Source organism: Rousettus aegyptiacus, unplaced genomic scaffold, assembly GCF_014176215.1.
Source record: "Rousettus aegyptiacus isolate mRouAeg1 unplaced genomic scaffold, mRouAeg1.p scaffold_m13_p_12, whole genome shotgun sequence".
Taxonomy (NCBI): Eukaryota; Metazoa; Chordata; class Mammalia; order Chiroptera; family Pteropodidae; genus Rousettus; species Rousettus aegyptiacus.
In genome coordinates, this window is record NW_023416287.1 from 21,536,646 (window position 1) to 21,553,244 (window position 16,599).

Sequence of the window (16,599 nt, forward strand, 5' to 3'; positions counted from 1 at the left end):
CCCAGAAGTAACACAGGACAAGGGAGAAGCCACGTACTTTTGCACCTGTTGACCTCCTGGCCACGGACGCCGAAATAGCCGGGGGGACAGTCATGCATACACTTGCCGTACTGGCGGATACCTTCTCGGCGGATAAACAGGAAGAGCCTCTGCTGGCAGGTGGAGCAGCCGTTTTCTTCTGAGCAGATGACACAGCCTGTGCAGTTTTCCCCCAGACCAATGCCCACTGTCAGCCAGATCAAGATGGAGGAAAGGGAGAGAGATGGTCAAAACCACGTGTGTGAGCAGGTCAGATTGTCTCATCCAGATATTAACCGAACACATGGCCACCAGACAAATGACTATATTTCCCAGCTTCCCTTGCAATTAGATATGGTAATGTGACTAAAATCTGGCCAAGGGGTATGAGGTAAAGCAGTGTGTGCAACTTCAAGAAAGCTACCTTAAAGGGAGAGGGTGTACCCTTTGCCATCTCCTCATCCTTCCTGTTGGGTGGAATGTGAGCATGATGGCTGGAACACAAGCAGTGATTTTGTATCATGAGGTAGAAACTGTGTGTTTAGGATGGTAAAGAAATAAGATTAAAAAGAGCCCTGGTCCCTGAGGAAGATAGAACTGCTGTACCAACCCTGGTCAGCTTGTGTGGGCTGTTATATGAAAGAGAAATCTATATTTATTTTGTTTAAACCACTATTATTTAGAATTCTCTATTGCTCACAAACTTAATATTTACTAAAATAGTGAGTATTTCTGAGTGTGTATGAAGCACACGTGCATGTTACAGGTAAGAGTATGGGGAACCCTCACCTTCCTGCTTGGTTTCTGAACAATATCCCCTTCCTCACTGTCACTACCATGAAGGGTTCCCAGTATCATTAACTATAGCAAGTTGAGGAAAAGGAACTTTATTGCTGCCCCAGAACTGGCAACCAGGACCCCAAAGCTGGAATAAAAGAGGGGGAGAATACCTTAGAATCCAAAGAGAGCCTCTCTAAGGCGTGTAGGCAGTCTCTGCCAACCTGAACATCACCCGCTTAAGTCGACTGCTTAGAGAGAAGGACTCATGGGAATTAGGAGTTGTCGGACTGGAGAAGCGGGGCGGTGCTGTGTCTTTCTGTTTCCAACACCCAAAAAAATCAAATAAGGGGAGGTGCAAGGCTACCCCTCACAGATACAGGGGTCCCTGAAAGAAGGGGTGACGGGCATTTCAAGTCCTGGTCAGACATTAACTTGTGTTGCGGCCCTGCAGATTGGCCCCTTTTCTCTGAGCACAGAAAAGAGACCAGAAGAGAGAAGGCAAAGCTGCGAGGGGGCAGGGCAGCAGAGAAATCTGCACATCCTTCACGGCAAGCATCAGTAGCAATGGCCCCCTAGAAGTAGCCAGTCTTAAGCACTGTTGCTGCTGCCTCACTCAAGAAGGCTAGATGTTGGCAGGTGCCCCAGCAAGAGGCAGCAAGCTAAACCATTGGGGGTCGGAGCTGCGGAGAGTCAGTCAGTAAGTGACCCAGTGTGATTGAGGGACAAGAAAGAGCTGGACAGATTTTTAGAGGCAGGGATCAGGGAAACATTAAACTGTTTCATATGTTATGACCCCTCAAGGTCAGACTGTTAATAAGCCAGTTAACATCTTGGCTTACCTGAGCCCATGACTACTCAGCTCACCCATTCTCGACTCTTCAGCTCCCAGCCCCTGCTGCCCTCACCCTTTCCTATTGGTACCCCATTTTGCTGTTAGAGGAATTCCCCATTGTGTGAAGTTCTGGGGAAGGGCAGATCATGGTGCCTGCTCCCTGGAACAGAAATCAAGGAGGCCCAGCCTTCTTCGAGTCAGCAGTAAGTGGGCATCTATCAAAACCTGGCCAATCAGATACTCTTGTAACGTTGGTCCTGGGAGTTGGACACAAAGAATGAGGGGATGAGGTTCATAGCGGAGGCACAGCTGACTCTGCCCAGAACAGCCTCGGCAAAGATGCCTCCTTTCCTTCCCTCCTGCTCTGGGATGAGTACCAAGCCCGCTCTCAGCTCTCTGGACTCTGCAAGCCCCGCATATCCTGCTGATACCTCTCATTGCTGTTGCTTACAACTGAGACCCTTGACTCATCCAGTGGGCTCAGTGGGCTCATAACGATGCCCCTGGGAAGAGAAACTGCCACAGGGAGCAGAGTAAAGGTTTGTGTGTTTCCAAAGCTGTAGACCAGGCAGGGACCTGGGGTCAGGGAGAAAGTGTGATGGATTTCAGGGCCAGAGAAATATCGACTAAGAAGTGAACAGAGTTCAAACTTCCTGCCCAATTGGTAGAAAAATTTAAGTTCTGATATACCAAGGGTTTGCAAGAATGAGAGGAAACTTTCCCTTCTGATAGGAGTGTAAACTTTGGAGAAAAATCTGGCAGCATCTAGTAAATTTGAAGACGGGCCTTTTCTTTCTTAAATTGTATCTATCTTTCTGTCTGTCTTTCATCTATCTGTCATCTACCTATCATCTATCTGCCTGTCTGTCTATATCTATCTATCTATCTATCTATCTATCTATCTATCTATCTATCTATCTATATTTTTCACAGTTTTATTGAAACATAAGTGATATATAACATTGTATTAGTTTAAGGCATAAAGATGTACCTTTTCTGAACACAGCAATTTGGCTTCTGGTATAAACCATAGAGCAGTGGCTCTCAAACTCTAGCAGGTACCAGCATCTCCTTGTAACAACAGATTGCTGAGTTACACCTAGGGGTATCTGATTCTGTAGGTCCGAGGTGGGGGCATGAGAGTTTGATTTTCTAATAGGTGTGCAGGTGATGCTGAGATGCTGCTGGTCCAGGACACACAGTGTCAGAAACACTGGCTTAGAGAAATTCTTGTGTATGTGCAAAAAGAGACATTCACAAAGTGGCTTATTGCAGCATTATTCAATAACAAACAATTCCGAAAAGTAACCATCTCTCAAAGACTAGGTAAACATATTGTGGTATCGTCATACAACAGAGCCAGGAACCAAACATATGACCCAGCCATGATGAATGATAGAGGTGGGGTTACAGTTGTCATTGTGGCTACAGCTCAAAGACAATGCAAGTTGCAAAATGAATCATAAGAAGGTGTAAGAAGCCATTTATATTAACCTTCAAAATAATACTTGGTAACATTTATGATACATAAATTTGTGTTAAAAGACATGTAAGGGACTGATAAACACTGAATTTGGGATGTAATACTTCTGAGGTGAGAAATGGGAAAAGGAATTGGGGAAGAAGACTGGGGACTTAATTTGTATCTGTGATATTTTATTTCTTAAAATCTGAAGCAAATATGAAAGTGGTAAGATATGATAAAGGTGGCTGGCAGGTACACAAATGTTCATTACATCATGTTTTTATTCTTGATTGTAGATTTTAAATATTTCACAGTGAAAATATATTTAAAGAAAAAAAAGGATTTAGCTTCTATGGTGTCCTGAGGGATGGAGGAAGGGGAAGGGACTATATTCTTTCTATTCTCCCAGATGAGGTCTTGGGCAGGGGTAGGTGACAATAATTCTCAAAGCAGTGGAGACCTGAGTCTGAGCACTATGCTAATTGCCCACCTGAGCATTGTCCCCCACCTCCTCAGTGTTGGAACCTTAAATTATAGCAGAGTTTTTGTCTTCCAAGAATAACAACAACATTTCCCAGGCTACTTTGCAGCTGTATCTGGTCATGTGTCTAAGTTCCGTCCAATGGATTTAAGTGAGAGTGTCCTGTGCCACACCCAGGAAATACCCTTCAAAAGAAATGCAAGGTGATTCTTCTCTCCTTCTTTCTTTGAGGGATAGGTAGCAGAAGGAACTGACAGACACTGTGGTATGGCCATACTATACCACATACCACTAACCCAGGACTGTCTACCTGAGATTCTTTTATAGGAGAGAGAGGAATGTGTCATCCCTCTCATTGAGGCCACTGAGGCTTTCTGACAGATAGGGGTGCCTACATGATAACGACTGCTGATGTCGGATCTTCAGTCATGTGGGTGGGCACAGAGTGATGTCAGTGGAGACCTGGATGCCCCTCTTCGGTGCCTCAGCACTATGTAAGCCCACTGGACTTGAGATGCCACTCTGCCAACTAAGGGCAAAGGGACCCTCAGTTGGCTTGAGGTTATCTCGGTCATCTGGCAGAACAGAAGTTCAAATTAGTAGTTATATTCTCTTACAGAAAAACAAAATGATATTTCCTGTAAACTGAGTTCGTGGACTGGGACTCACACTCCAGCATGGGCATCGTCACCCATTTTGCAGCTGAGAAAACAGGTGCAGAGAGGTGAAATGACACTGTCAGGGTCCCGCAGAATCAATGGGGGGAGGGACCAGAGTAGTAGACCCTACACTGTCCTCTTGGAGCATTTGTTTAGGGCCTCCTCTGTGTCAGGCAGAGCCTGGCGTGAACCACACATGGCCCTGCCATTACAGGACCTCATGGGACAAATGAAGCCTGCAGAAGTGACTGATAGCAACACAGATGGGGATACAGCAAAATTCTTACTAACCATTGTCTCTTGGAAGAGCTTAGAGATCATTCAGCCAAACCCCTGCAGTCTCACAGGGGACCCTGAGGCCAGAGGGATGGAACTTTCTTCAAGGTCAGACAGACAATGGCAAAGAAGCCCCAATTAGAGCTATAGCAGTTATATTTGTAGAGTGATATTTCAACATCCCGAAGACAGAAGAACCTGACAATGACCTGGGACTGTGTGTGTGTGTGTGTGTGTGTGTGTGTGTGTGTGTGTGTGTGTGTGTGGTGTGTGTGTGCGCGCGCGCGCGCAGGCGCCCACATGTGTGTATGTGTACAAGAGCACGCGGTGGAGCTCAACTAGCATCTTTTAATCCCAGGTCTTTGAAGAGAGGTAGCTCTGCTTTGGTCCTGGCAGTTGGCTAGGGTGCCCTCTAGTGCCTCCATATTGTAATGGCACCTCTGACTTTTTGACTTCTGATGGTCTCTCTGGCTTTTCATCACATCTCTGTAACTCGTTAAAAACAGCAATACTATTTTCCTCCATCTCCAAGGTCATAGGTGTAGAGATGCAAATGATAATTTTATGAATAATAAGTGGACAACTAGAGTTTATATAATGCTGCTTTTGAAAGATACGAACTTGATGGTTTTTAAATTTGCCAGCACATAAGAATCGCCAGGGAGTCTTGTAAAGTGTCTGGTGTGGGCCCAGGAATATACATTTTAACAAGTTCAAAATAAATGTAATAGGCATTTTGGAAATGTCTTCCTTGATCACAATCTCCTTTCCCTGAGAACTGGCTCTGACAACCATATTTGTACTGCATGACCCTGTTCCCTGGTGGACAACTGAACCAAGATAAACAGCTCAGGCAAAGTGGGCCAATTAGACTGTCTCTCTTGAGAATTTGGACTCTGGATGGACAGATGATGGTCTAGGATGCATTCTTAACCTAAGAACATTTGCAGGAGGGCAGAGTAGCCTGTTCTGATGTACATGTGTGACAAGCTTTCAAGGTCACTAGCATCCGTGACCTTCTATTTGCTAACAGAGGGACGTCCCATCCCTCTGCACTTTCTGAGTCTGAGGTTCATGTGGAGCCATCTCCACCCAGATGTATTTAACCTGGGATTGGCCAATAGAGCATCAAGTCCCCTCGACTACATGATGGGTTCAGACACAAGAGTTAGTCTTAAAATTTTTTTTTGAGTTGTCATGTGTGTGTGTGTGTGTGTGTGTGTGTGTGTGTTCGGTCTGCTCTACTTGGATTTGAAAAGATGTAGACCAGAACTGGTGGGCACCACATGAGGGGAGAATTTCCCAAGAATAAAGGTCACGCAGTGGTGGCAGAACCAAGAGACAGTCTGTGCAATCTCTTGTGTGTGTGGGGGGAGGGGTCCATAAATTTTCTTCTTTCCTCAAGTCACTTTGAATTAGTTTTTCTGTCACTTGCAACCACAAGACTCCTGACCAATACAGAAGCAGAAAGAGAAAAATGAACAAATCAGATGCAGAGAGAGAACAGAAACCATAAACCTCATGGGCTCCAAAAGATAGAATTTTTGACTATCTTCCATATCCAGATTCTAGTCCCCCTAAGGCTTGGCTCACCCCATAGCTCCAAAGAAAGTGGCTCTTTCACCCGAGCTAGCCCTCTTCCTGTCAACTTATAATCAAAATGATGTAGCTCGCCAGATAGGCAACAGATCATGATAGAGCAGCTGTGGATGAGGGGCCTGGAGTACCACCCACCCAGCCTAGTGCCCCAAGGGCCCTGGGGTTCCAGGGAGCACACTTTGAAAATTCCTTTACACTTCAACTGGATTCTGGCCTTCATCGCTGCCCTCTCCCAGCTCAGGTGCATGTTTCTAACTGAAAGTATTGGAGCTCTAATCGCAACCTCCCCAAGTTTTCTTGAGTCACCACTTGTGATTTCCCTTAACAACAGTTTCTCGTAATAGAGACCATTCTTCCCCAGCCAAAATGCCAGTTGGCCCAAGAAATATGGCCCTGTGTTACTCCAGCAGCTAGGGGTGGGGGGTGGCGAGGCTTGAAATAATATCTGAGTCACTTTGCCATTCCTACTACCCAGGAAATGAGTTGCAACTTAGGTGTCCGATTTATGGAAAATGACAGTGGAATTCATTATGTTGGGTTTGGCAGTTTACAAAGGGATGCAGGCTTAAAACAACTCTGAATGCATGCATTATCCAGGATTGAGTGATTCATTCATTCATTCATTCATTCATTCATCCATCTATTCATTCAACAAGTAGTTACTGAGCCCTTAGTTTGCATCAGGTCCAGTACTAGGAGCTTGATGATTATGACTGGGGGGCAAAGTACTTTAACTTTCTGAGCCCCAGTTATTCTAGCTGTGAAAAGGCGTAATGAAGCTTATCTTGCAGTGTTGTTGAGATGGTGCATAAAAATCTTTTAGCTTAGAGCCTGGCACAGAGCAGGCCCTCGATAAGCCGAAGTAATGTTATTAAATTAAAGCAGATGACATGTTTTCTGCCCTCAGATATCTAAGGACACGTGCTATGGTGCAGATGCCCAAATCCTGGCTCTTACTGAGTGACCGTAGACAGTATTGTCATCTTTTTGGGCCTGAGTTTTCCCATCTGAAAAATTGTGGCCACAATTCCTACCCCCTTGGGCCTGGTTTTGAGGTGTGTGTGAAGAAACAGTAAACAGTTGGCACATAGTAAGTGCTTCTCCATAAATGTAAGTTTCTTTCCTCTTCCCCCACTGTCACGACACATGGGGGGATTGTAAACCCATATTTAGCCTCCTTTCCTTTCACAGGTGAGAAAACGGAGGCCAGAGGCTTTGCTAGACAGCAACTACCAACTACCACCTCCAGGGAGATGGTCTTTCTCCCTCGAGATGGTGAAGAGCTCAGGGCAGAGACATGAGGAGGCAGCTTTGGTCTTGGGTGGAGGGCTGTTTATTTCTTCTGTTGGGATCGGGGAATGACCTGTTCTTCAAACCAGGGTTCCCAACCTCACGGTGACCTACATCCTGAGAACACCCCAAGCACCTTGTTGTGATAGGAGTCAGTGGCTCAGTGTTTGCAAGTGATCTCTATATTTGTTCCATTTGGGGATTTGGGGTGGATTCAGGGTCATTTCTGCAATATCGTGCCTCCCACCCACCTTCACTCTGAGAGCTTTCCTTGAGGGGGTCAAAAGGCACAGGGTGACATCCAAGACCCCGAAAAGTATACATGCTCCTGGACAGGTTCATTGCCATAGCGAGTCTGTCACTGAAAAATCCTAAAAACTCAAGTAAAGAACTTTTGCCTCACACTTAAAAACAAACAAACAAACAAAAAACAAAACACCTCCCCCTCAATAATTTGGATAGATTGCCAACATTTAAAAAATCAAAATCAAATTTCACATAAAACACTGGAATCGGGGCTTCTCTGGAAAAAGTCAGACTATTTGCCAACACTGGGCCTGCATTCCCAGGGCAATGATAGGTTGGAGTTACATAGATGGGGCACATGAGCCCCAGTTTGCCATAGTCCCCACCACTCCCTTAGTATTAATCCCTTACACTGAGGGCAAAGATCAGCTGCTGTGTATTATTATCCTTGAGCTGCTCTTTCTCTTACATCCACATCACTTTCCCATGTTAGAAGACCATGTAGAGCAGGGGTTCTCACTCTTGGGCAGGCATTAGAGTCACCTGGAGGGCTTGTTAACACACAGGTGGCTGGGCCTCCCCTTAGAGTTGCTGATTCAGTGAGTCTGGACAGGGTCTGAGACTGTGCATTACTAAAGGGTTCCCAGGTGACACTGAGCCTGCTGGCCCTGGGACCACATTTTAAGAGTGGGCTCGGGTTAAGAGCCAGACTACTTAGGTTCAAATCCCAGCTCCACTCCTTATCCTTGCCCACGTGGCCTTGAACTAATGCCTTAACCTCTCAGTGCTGCAGTTTTCCCATCTGTGTAATAGGAATCATACTGGCTGACCTCACAGATAATACTATCAGGACCTGGGCAAGCCTGACACTTTCCAGGGTCTCAGTAACATTACTATCACCACCTGCCACGTCTCCATGGGTGTTTGCGATCCTGGACTTGCTTCGGCAGCCAGTGCAGAACTTTTTATTTTGATGTCAACATTTTTGGGGAGGTAGAGTTTCTTCACAATTGGGGTGTGCCCAGAGAAGTGTGTCTTGCATGAGAACATCATGTGTCACAGTGGACAGAGGATTTAACACAGCTGTCCTGAAGGATCCCCTGGTGGTGAGAAGAATGGAGAAGGAAAGAAAGAGACCACTGCCCTCTGCTCCGAGGCAGTGAAACCCGAGGAGGTCCAGGCCCTGCTCTGGGCCTGCTCTGTCCTTGGGAAGGATCCAAAAACATGTAGGGGGTACCCCACACAGAGAGTGCTGGGTAGTGCATCCTTTGATCTCTGCCTTGCAGTGGGGGACACATGTCACTGATGACCAGAGGAAATAAACAACACATGGGCTCCTGCCTGCCCACTTAGCCGCCACATATGGGAGGCAGTCACTGACACTAGTGGATGGCTCAGAGGAGCCCCCACCACTTTACAGCCTGGGCAGAAGACTGCACCATCCTCAGCAAGGGATGAGCCCTGGAGATGGCTCCTGGCTTCGAGACTCCAGGGGACTGCCAGGCTAGAGGTGCGCAGCCCACCAGACCCTTCTCAGTACCCAGGAGAGAACCTGGAGCATCTCACGTTCAGCAGAATGTTGAGGTGGTCTTGGCTTTGGGACCTGACAAACCAGCACTTCCTGACTGGGTGATCTAAGGCAAATGCCTTCACTACTCTGAACCTCAGTCTTTTCTTCGGCAAAATGGAGACCACAGTAGCAATCACCTCCCAGGCACCTGTGAGGATGATGTGAGCTCATCCATGTAAAGTGTTTTGTACAGCTCGTGGCAGATGAATGAGCACTATTTTACTACTCAATTCATGGTAGATGCTTGGGGGTCACACTGAAATGCTCCCTCAAGGGCTGGGGCCCAGCTTGGCTTGTTCTCCTTCAAATGTCCATAGCCTTGAATATTGTAGGTGGCCACTATTTCTTAAATGAATGAATGAATGAATGGTGGCTTAATACATGTTCTCAAAAACCATTCTTAGAAAGCCTGCAGTGTAGTCGGGAGGACCAGGATCTTATAGTGCAAAGAAACCCGATGGTGTCTGCCCAGCGGAGCTCAGAGCTAAGTGAAGGACCCAGGAGAGTGAGGCTGGGCTCAGAGACTGGATTCAGCAGGGATATTTTCTGGAGAGGCGGATGTGGAGACAGGAGCAGGACCAGTTTGTAGAGGCGGAGGAAAGGTTTTTGAGAGAGGTGAGTACAAGATGATATGTGAGTTGGCGGCAGAGAGGGAGCTTAGGCAAGGAGCAGATAGCAAACCTCTGCTAAGGTGTCAATATACGACCTCTAAGGGGTTCATGGATAAGATCCTCAGAATATGATAATAGGCACACATCCAAAATGGACACATTTTGCCCTTTGCCCTCCATATATACATCTCCTTAGTCAATGGCTAGTCCATTTACAGTCAAAAGCCTCGAAGTTGTCCTGCCTGTTCTCTTTCCCTCATATCCCATGTGCAATCTATCAGAAATCGGTCAGTTCCAACTCTGCGATATGTCTACGATCCGACCACTTCTCCCCACTTCCGACGCTGTCACCCTCCTCCCGTCCATGCCACCATCACCCTGTAATGCTCCTGCACCGACCCGGCACTGACACCTTCTCCCCTCCCCTCCCAATCACTCACCCTGCTCCAGCCATGCTGGCCTCATCCTTGCTGTACCTCAAACACGCCAAGACCACTCCTACCCCAGGGCCTTTGCTCTCACTCTTCCCTCTACATGGAATCCCTTCCCGCATTCATCCATAAAGCTCACCCCCTCAGTTCTCAGCTGGAACGTCCCCTTCCTTGCGAGGCCTCCCCGACTACCATACCTGAAGTAGCACCCACCTCTCAATATTATGGTGTGCCTGGTGTCGTCCGTGTATGAACCTGTGTGATCTTCAAAACCAGGGCTTCCCAAACTGTACTGTGCACACACAGTGCCCAGGGATCTAGGTTTCAAAGTAGATTTTGATGCTAAAGGTTTGTGTGGGGCCTGAGATTCTGCTTTTCTACAAAGCTGCCCGGAGGATACTGATGATGCTGGTTCCCAGGCCTCATTTTAAGAAGCAGGAGGATGAGTGCTATTATCACTCTTCATTTTACAGGTGAGAAAACAAAGGCCCAAGGGCCAGCAACTGTAAGTGGCAGAGCTAGACCGAGTCCCAAACTCTACTGCTCACCACTCATAGGAGGGGTATTTTCCCAAATGGCCCAAGTTGGAAATAGTCTCTGCTAAACTCTGAATGCCGGAGAGGGAAGGGGCTGGGCTTGTGTGTGCCTCTGGGACAGCGGCGGGTGTGTGTTGACAGATGAGACCCACATCCAAAGGATTCTAGTGCCTAGGGGCTGAAGCATGAAGAAGGCCTTACCCCATGCTGACCCAGCCTGGCCCTCCTGCTAGGTGGGGGGTGGGGGTGGGGGTGGACACAGTCCAGAACAGTCATCCTTCCCCCACCACACCAAGTCTCTGCTTCCCTGCCCGTTAATGTCCCATTCTGGACGCACCAGATGTGTTCTCCCTTTTGTTAGCCATTCATTAAGAGCAGTCACATTGGTGTTCCTGGTGGGAGCCCTGGGGATGCTGAGCAGCCTGGAGACACCTCCAGACACCTTCAGAAAATCGTAGTTTTTTTAAAGATAAGAATTGTTATTGGATCTCTTATCATTAGGCAGGCTACACTAGGGGTAGGAGCAGCCGGCTGAGGCCGGGATGAAGGGCGGGGGGAGGAAGTCATTCTCCAGCTGGCTTCTCAGGGACCCAACTCCCAGGAGCTCAGGTTCCTGTTATTGACGAACCCAGAATTGTCACAAAGTTTCCCTGAGTGCAAAACTATCACCAAATCTGTCTCTGTTGGAATTGGCACAAAACTGTCTTGTGGTGAAAGTGTCATGAGGTTGTCAAGTACGTGAAATTCTGTAAGAAATTGTCTTGCAATTGTCCTATAAGTGAAACTGTCATGAAATTGTTGGGTATGTGACATTGCCATTCTTTCAAAAATAGTATTGAGAAGGCAGTTCTTTTACTTTTTGTGTTATTGGGCTAGGTTTGCTGTGTATTTGTGTGGCCTTGAAATATCCTGTGTCTTAGTTTTTTCTTCTGTATCTACCTCATGGAGCTATTTTAAGGATCAAATACATTATGTTCAAAACAGTGCCTGGTACATAGTAGGCACTCAAGAGATCTTAGCTCAGGTGCGCGCGCATGCACACACACACACATGCACAAATCCAATTTCCCCAAGGCAAGCCTGTTTCTGCTTGTTTATGTCCTAGGACCTGGCAGAGTAAGTAATTGCCTGGTCTCTGGGCACTGTCTCCATCAAACAGAAACCCAGGCAGTTGGAGGGACCTAGGCTTCTCGGGCTTGGAAATTCTACACCCACTGTCAGTGGGCCTCAGTTTCCTCATCTACAAAATGGGAACCATATCCTTCTTGTCTAGTTAAAACCAGGATTAAGGGCTGGAACCAAGATGGGCAGCCACAACTGGAGATGAGGTCTTTCTGGGCGTCATCAGATCCTTACAGGGACCAGGACTGCAAATGGGCAGAGCCAGGCTAACACTGACTGAGTGTCTGTCACATGCAGGACCCTGTGCCACCCACGTCCTTGTGTAAAATCATTTCACACCCACCACAGGCCTACGAAGCTAGGCTATACTTTACCTACCTGCAGTTCTGTGGATGAGAAAACTGAGGCTCAGAGAAATGAAATGGTTGACCTAGAAACTTACGGTGAGGAGTTAGGTAGGAGGAAAACCAGAACCCAAGCTCCTAATTGCTGGGGGGCCACGACTCCTTGGTGGCCTATTGGCCCTTCCCTGCTGACTCTTAGCCAGTGATTCTCCAAAAGCAGAGAAATGCTATTGAAAGCCATATGTCTCAGAGCCCAGGACCTCCCAGAGAAGGGCCCTGAGCTGTTTGTGGGGACACACAGGAGCAAAAAGAGTTACTCCAGACAGGAGGAGAGAGGAGGCTGTAAGAATAACTTGATCATTTCCTATCTGCAACTGTCTGCCCCTAGCAACACACCCCAGACCTTCAACAAAGTTAGCTTTATACACAAATGTCTTGAGTGTCTGCTTTTTCCTTGGGGTAGAAAGGCAGGGGAGGTTGTCGACGCAAGAGAATAAGATGATGCACAAAATGAAGCCCTGGGAAAATGTCCACCATTGGCAGGGGATGCTCAGTCTGTGGGAAGGACTTCAAGCCAGCTTCACCTGGCCCCGGGGCAGGAGCTCCAGCTGACATCTCTCCTACCCTTACATTGAGACTCACTCTATTGGACCTGCCTCCTCCATCAGTCTGGGGCCTCCAAAGATAGGATCTTGCTGACAGCAAGTGTTCAATAGTTGTGTGCTGACTGGATTGCAGTGACCCAGGGAACATTCAGGAACAAAGGTGAACAGAGATGTGTCACCTGCATTTGAGAGTTCCAGTACTGTCCTCGGGAAGGGCTGAGGACTGCTGCATCTGGACTTGCCACACTTGTTATGGAAGAATCGCTCACAGGAAGGTGGTCTGTGAAGGTGTAAGGATGGTCTGCTCAAGGGCAGAGAATTGGGCGTTCATGCCCTTCCTATGAGACTTTTGTATAGGACTTTTTGTAAGACCAAAAAGACCAGACCATGAAGCATGAGGACCCGCTCCTCTCCAAAAACCCTAAATAGATTTGATCACATAAACGATATCATCATAAATGATTTCTATTCTCTAAAGGACATGCGAAGTTAACAGATAAGTGTCAGACTAAAGAAAAATATCTTCCACGTCAAAATCAGCAGCGGATATTAATCTAGGTAATATAAGGAAGTCCTGTAAATTGACAAGAAAAATTCAGGAAATCCAATAAAAAAGTGGGGGAAATAAAAATACAACCTAATAAAAAACTGAAAAAAACTAAAAAGTAAAATAAAAAATTTAAAATAAAGAGAATAAAATTGAATAAATTAACTAAAATTAATTTTAAAATTTAAAATAAAATAGCAATTTAAAACTAAATTAAATGATAAGATAAAAAACAGAAAGATAAAATGTCAGAATAAAATGAAAAGTTTGCAAGTGGAACAAATTACATTAAAATTAAAACTAAAAACTTTAAAAATAAAGTGTTTAAATAAAATACAAATAGAAAATTTAAAAATAAATAAAATAAATTTTACGAGTGAAACAAAAAAATCAGAAGTTTGTAACAATTTAAAAAAAATAGGAGAAAAATAAAATACAAAACAAGAACAGGGTCTTGCATGACTGATGCTGATAATGTGCTCCGAATTAAGGAGTCTGAATGACTCGAATGTCTGCCAGAAGGCGGGCAAGAAGGGAGGAGAAAGGAAAAACATGTCTGAAAGGCAGCATCTGACTGGGGTTTTTTCAGCCTGCTGTGCGCAGGGGGTAGGCCGACAGGCCTCACCACGGCCTCATCCACAAAACGTCATCATTTATACATTGATGATGTGCTGGCACCATACACACACACTCACATACATACACACACATACACACACACTCACATATGTTTCCTTTCTTACTGCTGTCCTCTGAGGTCTGCTTTAACAGAGGAGTGAGCAGAGGCTCAGAGAGGGTGAGTCTGTGCCGTAGACACACAGCACTTAGGACCACCCTACCCTCTGAATCTGGGCTCCTCAAAGTAACCTTTCTGTGATGAGTTAGATCTGCCAAGGACTTTAAGACAGAGGCAGAGACGTATCTAACATGAGATTGGACCATTCTGAACACTAGAATAAGCCAACCCCCGTGACACATGACCATTATCATTTATTAGGCACCTGTCTCCCAGGTGGGTTACATGCATAATCTTCATCTTTAAAACAACTATATGATGTAGATGCTATTTTTGTCCTCATTGTACCAATAGACAACACTGAGACTCAGGAGGGAAATATTTTCACCCAAGCATGGCGGTAGCAGAGTTGGGAGCTGAGCCCAGGACTGTCACAGTCCAAATCCCACCCCTCATGCCTGGCACTGGACACTCTTCATAGTCATTAACTGAGCACTCCCTATGTGCTAGGAATGTGTTTTATGACCCAACAGAGGCATAGAGGAGAGAGATGACCTGCCCAAGATCACTTAGCTAGTGAGCGGCAGAGCCCGTGGCCTTCATGACAACCTGCCGGCCTCCGCTGCTCATCTGGGGCTTGCTAGAGACAGCTTGCCCATTTGCCAACCCCAGAGCAGGCTCCGGAAGGGCACTCGTGACATTCTTTCTCATTCGTCTCCACCCCTGCAGATGTGGGCACCACTGCCAGGCTTCAGGGAAAGTGGAGGCTTCTGGTGAAAGGGAGTGGTTTCCGCATGTGGTCTGGGTCCCCCAGGCTCGGCAATGCCTTTCTTTTGAGCTGGTGAAACAGACCCCTGCCATCCTCCTCTGCAATGGTACACCGTAGCCGCTCCGCCCCCGTCCCCCCCCACCCCCCGCCCATGGGCCGCGGAGCAGGGTCCTATGAAGCACATGGCATTACTACAAAAAACTCATTCCAGGACAGGCGGTGATGGCCCGGCTGGAGGTAGCAGTTCCCAAGAGGAGTTAGCTTCATGGGGACCAGACCATTCTCTGTGGGACCTGGAGGAATCCCCAAGGGTAGAGCTGAGGATGTGTGTGTCCTGGAGGGTGATGTCTGCCTTATAGGGCTAAGAAGGGGGCTCTGGCCTTGGAGACGTGGGGGCACATCCCAACCTCTCTCCATCCTGACTGTGTGCCTTTGGCAAGTCGACTCTCCTCTCTGAGCTTGGAGGGCCTCCTTTGTAGAATAATAAGATCAAACAAACTCATAGGCTATCATGTGGGCGAACTGGGAGAAGCCCTGGCAAGATGACTATGCAGCCAAGCTTCAGAATTAATTATCCGGGTTTAAATCCTGGCTTTGCCAAACTTACTTACCAAGCTATTGGACTGAATCATATGAAATTGCTAATATTTGGCTATTTTTGACCTACAACAATGGCAATTTCATATCTTTTAACTAATGCTCTTCTCAATGTAGTTTCATCCTCTGTAAGATGTGAATAATAATAACAGTTCTCTTATAAGTTGCTGTGAGGATTAAATAAGGCTAGGAGGCTACTGAGCTCAGTAGTTAGAGCTTGGGCTCTGAGAGGGGGCAGGATTTGAACCTCGGCTGTGTGACATGGGTAAGTTACTTAACCTCTCTGGGCCTAAGTTTTCTCATCTGTAAAATAGGGATAATAATAGTACCCACCTCACAGATTTATTGGGAGAATTTAATCAATTCATATGTATAAAGTATTTAGAACAGTGCTTGACATTGTTAAATAAAATAACACAGGTAACATCTAGCTTAGATAAATGCCCGACCAGAAAACCAAACCAAAAAAAAACTTTTCTAAATCTTTGATGCCAGTGAAAATCAAGTATTTTTAAAGAAAAACAGTATGTTTTTAGGAATATACGTGTGTGCTTGGATATATAGGTGAGGATTGTGCTCCTGGGTGTCATCCAAGCCCACAGCCATTCTGTGTCCTACACTGCCCATGACCCAAGGCTCTGAGGGAAGGACTGATCCAAGGCCATGACCTCCTCCAGACCCCTCTCACGGAACCACGCAACCAAGCCACAGACCCTACGCGGCACTCAGGGGACTCCAGAGGCCCTTTGAGGCTCCTGGCCCTGGGCTGGCCTCTGGTTCTTAAGAACTGTCTCTTGATTCCATCTTCTCAGCTGACATTTGTCCTTAGATCTGGGAGAAAGGCAAAGTACTCAGGCACTCCCAAGTCATGCCTGGGGAAACTGAGGTTCTGAGAAGTTCTAAACCAAACTTTCCATGCCTGGGTCAAGCTGCCTTCCTCTTCCTTCCCAAAGCCACCCTCACCCCTATCTCTCTTGCACCCTCAGTTCCACCTCAGCTGGTGGGCCTTGGCTGAGGCGCTATTGCCCTCAAGGCTCCAATTTATAAGTGTTGGTTGGTCTCAAGGGTCTCAATTGGCCTTTTTG

General features: G+C 46.6%; 1 protein-coding gene across 2 annotated transcripts in view; it reads right to left on the reverse strand.

Annotated features, from left to right (window-relative positions):
• Positions 1–16,599, reverse strand: part of RSPO4 (R-spondin 4) — a 30,011-nt gene that overhangs the window by 7,098 nt on the left and 6,314 nt on the right. For both annotated transcript variants that reach the window (XM_016148897.2, XM_016148896.2), the window contains exon 2: positions 38–226. In XM_016148897.2, coding sequence (XP_016004383.2) covers positions 38–226 — 189 coding nt within the window. The remainder of the gene's footprint in view (positions 1–37; positions 227–16,599) is intronic.